The sequence below is a fragment of the Dendrobates tinctorius genome, unplaced genomic scaffold (assembly GCF_039654945.1).
Source record: "Dendrobates tinctorius isolate UK_male_01 unplaced genomic scaffold, ASM3965494v1 ptg000084l, whole genome shotgun sequence".
Taxonomy (NCBI): Eukaryota; Metazoa; Chordata; class Amphibia; order Anura; family Dendrobatidae; genus Dendrobates; species Dendrobates tinctorius.
In genome coordinates this window covers 19,021,511-19,035,332 of record NW_027361752.1, presented here as the reverse complement: position 1 = coordinate 19,035,332, position 13,822 = coordinate 19,021,511, and the positions used below count along the sequence as shown (strand labels likewise).

Here is a 13,822-nt window from a genome sequence, read left to right as displayed (position 1 = left end):
AATGGTAATATGGCCACTTCCACCTACAAAGCAAGACATAGAATTAGAGAATGTCAGAGTTGCTAGTGACCTCCAGAGTCATCGTGTCCAACCCTCTGCTCAATGCAGGACTCATGAAACCATCTCAGACAGATGTCTGTCCAGCCTCTGTTTGAAGACTTCCATTGAAGAAGAACTCACCACCTGTCATTGTAGCCTGTTCTACTCATTGATCACACTCACTGTCAAAAAGTTTTTTTCTAATATCTAATCTGTATCTTCTCCCATTCAGTTTCATTTCATTGTTTCTTGTGTTTCCATGTGGAAATGAGAATAAGGATGATTCCACTAAACTGTGACATCCCTTCAGATATTTGTAGACCGCTATTAAGTCTCCTCTTTCTTTTTTGCAAGCTAAACATTCCCAGATCCTTTAACCGCTCCTGATAGGACATACTTTGCAGTCCGCTCACCATCTTGGTAGCTCTTCTCTGAACTTGCTTCAGTTTTTCAATGTCTTTTTTAAAATGTTGTGGCCAGAACTGGACACAATATTCCAGATGAGGTCTGACCAAGGAGGAGCCTTACCAAGGAGGAGTAGAGGTGCATTATGATGAGTCATTGTTCTTGCACAGGGGCCCTGTTCTGTCTGTGTCGGCTCCTCAAATCAGTGCACATGTTTTAATGAATTTCAATGTTTTCTTTCTGTTCTCTTTCTTAGAGTACTGAAAAACGATGACACAAGCTGCTCTATGGACCTGTTGGTCTGGACTGATGAAAGTCACGAGGAAACTCAAAAAAAAAACAGTGCAATGGACATTCATTTATTTATGTAGGATTGGGAGGACTGTAAATGCAATGTAAAGCCACAGAAAGTCACACATATCCCACAGACGATTTACTTTCTCCTTCTCTAATATACACACCATCCACCTTAAATATTTCTTGCCAGAAATACACAAAAAAGAGGAACGAGGAATCGGCATCAAGGATGAAAAAAAGAAAAAAAGCATTTTGGCTTTGTATATATTGTTTTTTTCTTTGATTGCATTCCTATGCAAGCTTGCCCTCTTTTGTTCATATTCTTCTTAATATTATTGTCTGTCTTTATCGTTCTATTGTACTATACTGTATGTGAATTAATAGGCTGTGGTGCCATATAAAAAAAAGAGAAAAAAAAACAAAAATTTTTTTGTTTAACTGTGTAACATTCATGTTTAAATTTTGCACTGCGATTTTTATTTGATGATAAGCACAAAACCTTACTCCTTGTGACGCGGAGGGAAGAGACTGAATGTGACGGAACGGTCTGTACTATAAAAAAAACTCATTGCATATTGCTACAGGTGCTATATCTGTGCAGGATCACGAGTGGTGTTACCTGGCTTACAGGGAAGGAAAGAAAAAAAAAGATTCTGGCAAAGAGATTGGAACCACAAGGATCTAAACTAAGCAATATGTTTGTTTTTTCTTGCTTTCAATATGGTGAAGATCTATGTCATTGTTATATGAGAGTATGAATACATGTATTCACTTGTGGACGTGCATGTATGTACAATTTATATTTATATATGAGCATATATTTTTGAATATGCACATATATAAGTCACGCACATTTGTGTATATTAGAAGACTAACATCCGCTCTGGTAATGTCGACTTGAGTGGATTTTTTTTTTAACCTCCTAATGTCTGAGACAGTTGTTGGATAGGTAGAAAACCCTTAAATACATACATTTGAGGGAATCAAAGAATCAAGAATCAAGGTTGGTTCAAAGAATCAACCGTAGAGACACACATGAGTTCAATGTTTGCTTTCCACAACCGTGGATCAATGACCAGTCTTCACTATGCTAAATATCGGCCTGTTCATAATAAAGTAATATTTTACCAAGAACCATCATTAAATGAATCTGGGACTATACTTTATAACTGGAAAGTTGAAGCGGCTAATTGTCTCCCAGTTCCTATACTTGTTGGCCCAACTTAGAAGGCGGTTTGGTCAACGTTATCCGGAATTCGGACCTTAGTCTGGACCCATACGATTTATTATACCTACGTATAGGTTTTCTTGTTTCATATACAAAGTCTAATACTCATATAGAATCAAAATCATTAAATATCTTTTGCACTAGAATTTCATCAAAGGGATTGTGCAGGGAATTTATTTTTTAGCTTTTTGACTGATAACCTCAAGCTACTATACGTATTGTGAAATAGGCACTTATTCGGAAAGCCTATCCATTTATTTCGGATTTAGGCCTATACTGGTCCAATTAACAACTTACAATGTGATTGTTTGCCCTCACAGCAGAATAAACTTCCTTACCATGGGGCCGGGGTACAGGCCATATTCTGTTCAGTAATGCCGCAGTCTATAACTGAATTACCATCATTGTCTCCTGGAATTTGTACTCAAAAATTCATCTTTTTTATAATAACTAAATACTGGGCCACACTTCATGAAATTTCATTTTACACAATAAGAACAGTTGATCAATTCGCTTTAGGACAGGTGCTGTATTTTTGGTCCAAGTGGAATCCGACAAAACATCTAATCACTCTCAGACCAGTGATAGTCTATGGCGCATATTAGATTTTTTTCCCTGACTGAGCCAATCCAAGGAATAAACTGCTGAATGCCCGAGTTTTATCTGATATTTGGACCATGCAAGTCAATGAGATCTTGTAGAACCTTGAACTGCACTGGAGTATTTTTTTTTCTACAACTTCGCCTCATCCGAGAGAATCGGAGCACACTATACTGTCACTCTAATCATAGTTTGATTGGAGTATCATTTGCATAATCAGCCCGATTTTCTCGGATGACAGAATCTACGGTCGTCTGCACCTGCACTTATACGTAGAATGGTTTTCCTTGTGCTTATTAATACCAATAAACCCCAAACCAATTCAAGGACTGAGGACTTGATCATTATTTTTTCATCTCCAATAGAAAAGCCCTCGTTGGGTCAATCAATACCCATTAAAAGGATAAAACTAATCTGGTCTGGACACAAATCCAAGAGCCTTATTATTGGATTTCCCACTTATATGAATGCCCTTTAATTACAAGTTTCCATTTGCTAGAACTTTTATACGGTGATCTAAATTTGCTTTTTTTTCCAATTAAAAAATGAAAAATTAACAATAAATTGCAACTGAAATTCAGTGATGTAAATACATTTACAATAACTTTATTATGTGGTACACAGGCAAAAACATTCCCTATTTACTGCCATGGATTCCGATGATGGATCGAGCTTTATGTACTGTCTGAACGCAAGCAAACTATTCTGTGTATCAAGTACCAAAAATACAATTTCTGCCATTAAACCGTCTTTCGAGAAGTTATTTGAATCTCTCGCTTCCCAGTCTTGCAGTTGGGATGTTTTACACCTATTTTGCACATTTGGTGTCGGATAGCTAGAGAGATTACATGGATCAATAGGAGGGGTAGGTGAAGTTCCACATTACACAGGAAGCATTAGGGTGTATCCAATTCTGCCCTATAGGCCATTTTATAAAAATATATCAATGTAAGCAATGTTTTTTCTTGCATTTCTCTTTGTGGTTTTATAAAGAATAAATGCAATGTACAGTAACTTGCTTCATCCCCAATGGAATATTTTATATATTGTACTTAGGATTTGATAATCTATTGAAACACAAGCCCATGAAATATTGATAACTGACTTTTTTTTCTAGAATGTTCTTTTTTTGTTATTTTATGAAAAATATTGTCCTTTATAGAATTTATAGGAAATGCTAACCTGACAACCCACTGAAGTCACTAATATGTCAGTTCTTCCAATGTTTGTTCTACCTTTTTTCCATTGGCAAGTGGTTGTAACAGTATTAAAAAATGTGCGTTTTCATGACGTTGTCACGCTGGTAAATATTTTTCTTGTCATCACAGACGTTTTTCACCTGTGTAAATTAGGTCACAAGCCAGGGTCAAATGTTTCTTTTTACAACTATGAAAGGACTTGTTCTTATGAATTAACATTCTCTGACTGAATAATACATAACAAAAGAAAAAAAATACACTACTGTGTCTTCCTCTCTTTTACTTACCACCTGTCATTACGCCTGGGGCATGACTGGTGTCTGAAAGTTCCCAGGTATGGGGAATAATGCCATCGGCGTATTAGGACTACTGTTGTGCGGTGAAACTAAGTCCAATAAATAGCAGAAAATTGCCTCTAGGCAGCGAGTCCATTAAGAAAAAAAAGGCTGGATGGATGAATCTTGGTTGGTACCAAAATCTCTGTTTGTCATCACTTGTTTCTTTCCTTCATTGTATTCTTCATGTGTTCTCCAAGATTTTAGCATTCATAATCTACCGTTAGGACAGACCGGTAACGCTTGACCGCTGTGGTTTGATCCCTATTGATCAGCACGATCAAAGGACTTCAGCTCATCCCATAGAGGCACTTCAATGACTGAACTTTGTATGTGAACATTATTGTCCTTATTTGTTGTCATCATGAAGATTAGACCCCCCCACCCCAATGTTCAATCACCAAAACGCTATGTTAAAGGAGTGGTCCAAAACACAATTTAATTTTCATTCTAAATTCCTTTCTATTTAATGCCACAATCTAATATTCTTTTATTAAAAATCTCCTATCCTTCCCTATCTACATTATCTAACTGATTTATTTTTTTTCTACTTCCTTTTTTATGAAGTTTGATGATGTCAATTGCGGCGGCAGTGCTTGCTTCTGCAAGCCGGGTATTTATTTTACAATGCGCACTGACAGTGCACTCTGTTGCTAGCTTGTTACTTCTGATCTGAGACGGCGAGCGAGTACACTGTCACTGTGCACAGTGAAAAGAATTTGCTAAGCATCTTTTGGAATTGACAACTGAAGCCAAGTAGGGACTAGCCAAGCCCCTGAAAGGGATGTTACTGATGATGCTTCATTTCAGGGAGGGGGCAGGGGCTACAGCAGTCACCATATTACAGCATGTAGTGGAATTCTCAAATGAAGCATCATCAAAAAGAAAGTAGAAAAAAAAAATACAAATAAAGATAGTTCAGTTAGAGAAAAATAGGGACTTTTTTTATTAAAGTATAATAGAAAATATATTAGATTATGATATTAAATAAATAGGCATTTAGAATGAATATTAATTTTTGTTTCGGACCACCCCTTTAAGGATGAGCTATCAAGGTTTAGGAACCGGAGAGGCGCTTTAACAATTCATATTAAAGTCATTGTTAATGGAGACCTTTAATATGTATTTCAAATTATAAAACATACTTTATATTTCTATGTTGTGATGGAAAGACTTGAACCTAAAGAGAAAAAAAACCTAGGCCCCAATTTATGAAGACCGACGTGAACAACTTGATGAGGGGATGTGATGTCAAATTCTCTGTGGAGACAAAGGTGCTCTTGTCTTCTGGCCCAAGATCGCATGGATCAGTGCTCATCCATTGAATGCCTGCTCTCCTTTTATCATGGGTGGAATACTACTCACACAATACAGGGTGAGGGTAAAACAGTGTGGCAATAATTTGCTGAACTACAAAACCGACAATAACATATAGAACAGTCCCAACAAAATACCCAAGATGGTGCATTATTACAGAGTCTCTCCCTTTTGCTGAATAGCCAGGATTAGAGTAGCTGTGACTCTGGGGCTTCCAGGGCCAACTACCCCCACCAGTGACCCTCCACTTTTGGTAGGCACACACAGAGAGGAGATAACGACAAATTTAGGAAGCTGACCAAGAGCAGTGAGGTATGTGGCCAAGTGACCTGATTATTCCCACCTGGATTCTTCAAGATGTTTCCGAGGGTTTAGCGATAGTCAGTAGAGCAGATCTGTGTTCTTCCAGCTGGGGCTCTGGTCCCCTAAGCTGACATCCTGTAGAATGTTCCTCTTTGATTCAGTGGCATAGCCCCTTTATTTAGTGCACAACTGTACTTCAAGCCATCATCCACAGGTCAGGGTGGAGGTGGGATGAGTTTAACTTTCATTGAGTATTTAATCAATCGGCATGGTTCGTCCTTCTCTGTTTTGCAGGTCAACAAGTCACAGGACCCATACAATGGTCAATCAACATATTTAGCAAACATCAAATGTGCAATGAGCCTGCGTCCCTGTCTTACAAAGATAGCAGACAATAAGTTACAACAAACATAAATTAAAACTCAACATTAAGATAATAGTCTATGTCTCTGGACCTACTGAATTTGTGTCTGCCATGATCAAGGAGAAATGCTGGGTCATCCCGTTTCCTGTTTGTCGGACCAGTGCAAAACTGACGTAAAAATGACAAAAGTCACACATCTTTTTGCCCAACTCAGTGTTGCGCAAAATGTTTGTGACTTTTTAAAGCAATTTTTGTCAGAATTCTTTCGTAATCACTTTGATGAATAGGGACCTTAGAATCTGATGACAACATGTCCGATTCTGATTTCTCTTGCATTGCCATCGTGGAAAATTTGAATGCATGAATGATTCAACATACATTGATCAGCAAAAAAGGAATAATAATTATCTCATTACAATGCTGCTTCTTAAAGGGGTTGTCCGGCCTTAGAGTACAAGTCTGCAGTCAGTCTATCTATCTGACTGTGGACTTGTGAATCCTCACATCGCGCACACTGCGCTGTTAGGATTCTCCAGTGCTGGTAGCAGGAATGGTGGGTGTGTGACCACAAGTATGTGATTACATACAGTGGCTTGTGAAAGTATTCACTCTCCTTGGCATTTTTGGTGTTTTGCTACCTCACAACCTGGAATTTCACTTTTTTTTAGGGTAAAGAACATGCCTACAACTATGAGAACTTGGTTTTCTTTTTATTGTGAAGCAAACAACAAATAGCACAAAGTAACTGAAAACTTCAGTGTGTATAACTATTCATCCCTGTAAAGTCAGTACTTTGTAGAGCCTCTGTTTGTTTCAATTACAGCTGTAAGTTGCTTTGGTTAAGTGTCTATGAGCTTTCCACATCTTGCCACTGGGTGCTTTGCCTATTTGTCAAGGAAAAACTGCTTGTGCTCCATCAGGTTAGATGGTTTCCTCTGGTAACCAGGAATCTTCAAGTCTGACCACAGATTCCCAATTGGATTAAGGTCTGTCCTTTCACTATGCCACTGCAAAACATTTAGACGTTTCTCCTTCAACCACTTGACTGTTGCTTTAGCAGTATGCTTTGGGTTGTTGTCTTGCTTAATGGTGTTGCAGCCTCTGTGGCCTTTCAGAAAAGCTGTGTATATACTGACAGACATGTGACACTTAGATTGCACACAAGTGGACTTCCTTTCACTAAGCATGTGACTTATGAAGGGAATTGCTTGCCCCAGAAATGTTTAGGAACTTCATCACAAAAGGGGTGAATACATATGCACAGGCCAATTTTTAGTTATTTGATGGCATAAATTTAATTTATGCCTATATTTTTCTCACTTCACTTCACCAAATTAGACTATTTAGTGCTGATTCGTCACACACAAATTGGATTGCAAAAATATTTAAACACAGGTTGTAAAGTAACAAAATGGGTAAAATGCCAAGGGATAGGTGAATACTTTCACAAGCGACCTTATATGCGGTCACGTGCCAAATAGACTTGCGCAGCCTTACTTAAGGCAGGTAATTTGAGCAAGCCAATCTTGTCTAGTCCAAATGTGACCGGAAGTATGCAAATTACATACTTGCAATCACATGACTGCTTGTTCTCAGCACCAGCATGAGAAAATCCTCACAACACACAGTACCCATGCTGTGAGGATTCACAAGTCTGCAGTCACACAGAATGACTGCAGACTTTTCATTTTAGACCCAACAACCCTTTTACACATCACTGAATGGCTCCTGAAATGCAGCACATGCTCTGTCGCTTCATGGGTATGTGTACTGATGTTGGGTGCACCGGTCCCACCTTTACGTCCTCACTGCACTTCATTTATTTTTGCAGCAACATTACGCATGCGCAGTAATCAGATGGAGGTGCAAGTACACCCAAATTCAATGCATATGCTAAAGAAATGTAACTCAGTGGAGCATGCAAGTCTCAGTAGTGACTCTATGAAGTCTGACCCTTTTTGGAATGTCAGTAATGCCACAATGGGCATAAATGTTTAGGTTAGTCATAGGAATGGGACCGCCCAGAAGACTAGTAGGATCAAATTTCTTTACTTATAATGTAGTGTTAAGTAAAATCAATTGACTCGTTACCTTTAAAGGGAATCTGTCACCACATTTTTGGCCTATAATATGCGGCCACCGCCATCAGGGGCTAATCTACAGCTGTAATGCTGTAGATAAGCCCTCAATGTAACCTGAAAGATAAGAAAAACATGTTAGATTATGCTCACCGGGCGTACTATATCTGCACTATTGAGGGCAGAGTAAAGTACTGCAGTGCGCAGGCACCGGGGAAGGTCAGAGAGGTCCAGCGCCTGGGCACTGCAGTATTTTACTCTGCCCTCAATAGGGCAGATATAGTACGCCTGTGCAGTAGCCGCCGCAGAAGTAAGGAGGAGGACATCATCGCTAGAAGATGTGACCGGACCCCCGGATGAGTATAATCTAACTCGTTTTTCTTACCTTTCATGTTACATCGGGGGCTTATCTACAGCATTACAGAATGCTGTAGATAAGCCCCCGAAGGCGGTGCCGGCAAGTGAAAGGCCAAAAATGGGGTGGCAGATTCCCTTTTAATATCTTAATATACATGAATTCTGCTCATTATTCCAACCAAGTATCAGACATTCATTAATATGTTAATCAGAATATGTGGATGTGGTAGTGTTGATGAGCTGGGCTGTAGGCTATAGTACGTGGAAGCTCAATTATTAGACTATCCGTGAAACTTCCTAATGAATCATTTCTTAGCCAAACTACAGTATTTAAGTAGAAGGTTGAAAGCTTTTCTTTAAAGTACAAAAGCCATAATTAAAGCGAATGCATAGCATTTTCTCTCACAAGCGCCCTTCATGCGAATTAATGCAAAGTTATTGCAAACTTCTCTAATCCAACACAAAAATTGTGTTCCATTCTGCTCAGCCTTTTGCTTCTGATAATTTTTCTGTAGAAACAAGATTTTCAGAATTGACCCTATATATTAATTTTAGTCGAATTGTGAGGATCATATTTTAGGTGCCATTCTGTGCAGCCCCCAGTAACTCAGGAGACCTACATTCTTGTCTGTCATGATGGCCCCAAGACCTCCTCCTAGTGCAGGGACAAAAGCCATAGCACTGCAGCTCCATTCTCTTCTCCCTGCACTGATCATAGATACTAATGGAAGACTACTGTCATTCAAGACATGGGAGCACCTTACAGTTGTTTCACACATTTGTGTCCCATGGCAGAAAAGAGTTGTGGAAAGGAGCAAAAAACGAAACAAAGCAGGGTCTGGTAGGTACTAATTGTGTTCTGTAGGGACAAACATTCTCTTGGTGCACCCACACAGGAGCCCAGGAGGTAAGAGGGGCCACCTCCACCAGCAGGAGGAATTCTGCTTCATGATGAGCTATTGGACAGCCATGATAATGGTAAGATTTTAAATGCAGTGAAATTGTTTATGAAAACCCCCCACAATTTTTCCATCATTTTTGGTGATACTGTTTTTACCACATTCAGTGTACAGTGACAAAAATGATTGAGTAATAATAATAATAAATAATAATAATGATCTTTATATAGCGCCAACATATTCCGCAGCGCTTTACAGTTTAACAGTTTCAAAACACAAGTCATAAATAACAAGTACAACAATAGTAATATTGTTCTTTGGGTCAGTAAACTTACGGAAACACCAAACTTGTCTAGTTTATTTCTTTGGGTCAGTAAACTTACGGAAACACCAAACTTGTCTAGTTTATTTTTTTATTATTATTTTAATGATTAAAAACAGTATATAGCAAAAAGAAATGTTAATTTGTGCAGCCGTAACCTTTAGAATTTTCCCATTGATTGTGCTGTTTGATGATTTAATTTTTACATGATTACCATTATACCATTTTAGGGCTATACACAGCATTTTGATTTTTTGTTTCAGCAACGTTTATCAAAGAAAAAATTGCGTTTTTCTAATATTTTCATCATTTAGTTGATGAATTAAATAAAACCTAAGATAGAAACAAAATGAACACATACCCTGCTGTAAGAAAATAGTAATAGTACATATAAATAATGTAGAGCAATAAGTAAACACTTTTTTAATAAAAAAAAAGTATAAAGCCATCCCACCGTGACAAGGTGTACCTCATTCTGGATCTTCCTATCATCTAATATTAAAACCTCACCTTGTTTCAAATGACCTCAATGTAGATGGGGACAAAGCAGGACCGGGGTCCGACTGGTCGGATGCTTGGCAATGGGAAGCTATACTGTATAAATGAAAAGCCTTAGGCTGGAGTCACACACAACCATTACAAAATTGGTCCGATTTTTACAGTACAAAATCGCCCAAAGATTTCTTGTCCAGGGATCCGTCTGTCATCCAAATTTCCGGCGATTAACCGATTTTATTTGCATCTAAGCATCAAATTGACATCCAATGCCAATGCCTGATGCTCTTTCCTGTTGACCTGGAGAAGTCTTGCGATTTTATCGCAAGTCACACGTGTGGTGCCTTTTCAATGCGATTTTTAATCGCATCCATAGACTTGCATTGGCGAATCCGATCCAAAAATCGGTGACAATCGCAGCATGCTGCAATTGTCTCGGTCCGAGGAATGGATCCGATAAAAAAACGGATGATGGGAGCAGCACCATAGAATATCATAGGGACGACTGCAATGCGATTTTTTATCGCATTGCATTCGTCCGATTTAATCGCTAGTGTGACTCCAGCCTAACTCAAATAACGGGGCCAAGCCCATGTTTGTACATAGTACAAGAAACTACAGCAAAACCAAAGAAATGAGCCGCAGCACAAGTTGGCATACATGCAACATGTTTTTGATCAAAAACAGTATTTACTAAGCGCCCTATAATAATTAAATGTACTATTACTACTTACTTACTGCAGGGTATATGCTCATTTTATTTCCATTTTAGGGTTGTCTCTTAAATGGCTCCAGTGTGAACATGCTCTTACAGGTTGCATTTCTACCAACTTATGCTTTGCCTCAATATTTTGGTTTTGATTAAGTAGTTTTAGATTTTGAAAGAAAAGACTTTTCAGCCATTTCAAATAAATTGATTATTTATTTTTCATATTTTTTTACAAGAGAAAAGGGGAGTGATTCAAACCACAGATTGTCTAACTTTTTTTTAACTTTTTTTTGTTTTTCACTTTATTTTTTATATTTTCTGGGAAATCCGTATCTGATTGTAAATAAGGTAAGCACATATTGCAAAATAAGACATCATTTCAGATATAGCTAGATTATATAACTGCATGAAATATCGATTTCCTAAACATTTAAAAAACAATAAAATCGATAGAAAATGAACAGGGTGTGTCATTTATATGGATACACCTAAATAAAATGGGAATGGTTGGTGATATCAGCTTACTGTTAGTGTCACATTAGTATATGGGAGGGGGAAACTTTTCAAGATGGGTGGTGACCATGGCAGCCATTTTGAAGTCGGCCATTTTGGATCCAACTTTATTTTTTCCAATGGGAAGAGGGTCATGTGACACATCAAATTTATTGAAAATTTCACAAGGAAAACAATGGTGTGCTTGGTTTTAATGTATCTTTATTATTTCATGAGTTATTTACAAGTTTATGACCACTTATAAAATGTGTTCAAATTGCTGCCTATTGTGTTGGATTGTCAATACAACCCTCTTATCCCTGTCTTGACACACTGATAGGGTAACAGGAGGAAATGAACCATGCAATTTGTTGTGCAATTTCTCCTTAGTTTGCCGATATCTCATAGGTGTAGGAATACTATTGTTTGGGCGCACGGCACAGCTTGGAAAGGGAAGTGAAAATTAAAAAATACACTTTTCCCACATACATGTTGTTTAGCTCCAAATTTTTCATTTTCACAAGGGTAACAGCAGAAAATGGACCATACACCAATACCCTATATGTGGTGGGAAAATACTGTTTATGCGCACGCCATGGCTTGGAACAGAAGCGCCGCCATTTCCCTTTTGGAATGCAAAATTTGCTGGAATAGATAGCGAATGCCATTTCGCATTTGCGGAGCCCTTGACATGTCTAAACAGTGGAATCCCCCCACAAGTAACCCCAGTTTAGAAACTACACCCCTCAAGGAACAATTAGCTTTTTTGCCACTTTTGTTTTTTTATGGTGTTCACTGAAGGGGTAATTAGTGTGACAGTTTTATAGGTCAGGTCATTCTGGATGCGGCAATACCAAATATGTGTACTTGTTGGATTAATATTTTTAGATTTTTTTTCTTTTTTTTTGGTTCTTTATATTGTGATTTTTTAAAAGTATTTTTCTTTTTTTAAACTTGTTTTTTTTTTTTTTTACTTTTTTTTATCTTGTTCCAGGATGGGACATCACATTAACTTTCCCTGCCCTGATCTAACATTCTGCAATGCTTTTGCATTGCAGGGCATTAGATCGGTCAAGCGCACTTGGGGAGAAGGTGCGTCAGCTCCTGCTCTGAGCAGAAGCTTACAGGCCACCATACCACCAGTGGTTTTTGCCTAGCAAAATCTTTATTAAAAATACAAATCCAATAACTAATCTTGCATTTATGTCACTGTTAGGGCTTCATTTTTTAAATCATACTTACTTTCCTAAAAAAAACATGATACAGAAATAATAAAAAAATGTGATTGTATTTACTAATACAACAGACACTGCGAAGATGTTAAAAAATGTCTTCATCAAAATTCTGTGATATGATGTTCAATGAGTTTATCATCATTAATCTCCTGTCTAAACCTCCCATACACATTTGAAGAATTTTTGTCGAATCCACCGATATCAATAGATTCAGTCTCACGCCGACACTGCTTGTAGTCACCTAGCAGCTCCAAAATGGCTGCCATAAACAGGCTTGACCCAAGTGTCTCCATTTCCCAGAGAACATAGGATACTCTGGCCTTCAGCCCTTACACAGAAGTCCCTAGGAAAGGGCCACAGAGTAAGCTGATGGTTGGGGGGGTTTGCAATCTGGCAAAAGAAGGGTTGTCAAGCAAAGTCAAAGCCAAGAGGTCACATCAGGGACAAATTCCTAAAGAAAGTGGGTAGTCAGAAGTCAAGCTGAGGTAGAAAAAAAAGAAACAAACAGAACAAGCAAGAAGATCAGTGCACTACAGTATTCAGCAGGACAGCAATACTATTGACTGGCACGAATGTCAGAGCTATAGGGGTTTAAATAGCGGACTGCCTCTCCCAGAGCTCTCAGTAAGTAGTGATCAAAAACAGACCAAAGTTGACCTCATAGATTCCTTAAAAAGCAGCACCAATAGTCCCAGGGAAAAAAAACAGGTCTAGTGCTGTCACACATAACAAGCAACAAAAGCGCACTGCTGCTCAACGCCAAAGCGGAAAGAGAGGAGGCATGAATCGGCACATATGTTATATTTGTCTAACATTATTGTGTATGGGTTCCCCAGACTCATGATTATGGGGGGAATGAAGCATCTGGCATGTTTGATTTTGGACTGACGATCCTTTTGTTCTCCCTTAGATGAGCGGCCGCCAGAGATGTCTGACAGAGTCTCTCAGAAAACATAGGCTCCCACTCATGTATTGAAGAATCGGTTGATAAATCTGCTGACCGACAATCATCATTTAAGGTGTATGTAGGTGACTTACTAGGGTACTAGGCCTAGCTTAATAACATGAGTCAGCACATTTGTATAACAGAAAGATAAGCCATATTGGTATTATAATAATAGGAAACCATAATCATGGTTAATTAAAAG

At 38.3% G+C, this 13,822-nt stretch overlaps 1 protein-coding gene across 10 annotated transcripts in view; it reads left to right on the top strand.

Moving 5' to 3' along the window:
* The window catches only part of ROBO2 (roundabout guidance receptor 2), a 582,091-nt gene extending 578,066 nt beyond the window's left edge, over window positions 1-4,025 (top strand). For all 10 annotated transcript variants that reach the window (XM_073584464.1, XM_073584461.1, XM_073584462.1 and 7 more), the window contains one exon: window positions 701-4,025. In XM_073584464.1, coding sequence (XP_073440565.1) covers window positions 701-702 — 2 coding nt within the window. In that variant the 3' untranslated portion in view covers window positions 703-4,025. The remainder of the gene's footprint in view (window positions 1-700) is intronic.
* The last annotated feature ends 9,797 nt before the right edge of the window (window positions 4,026-13,822 follow it).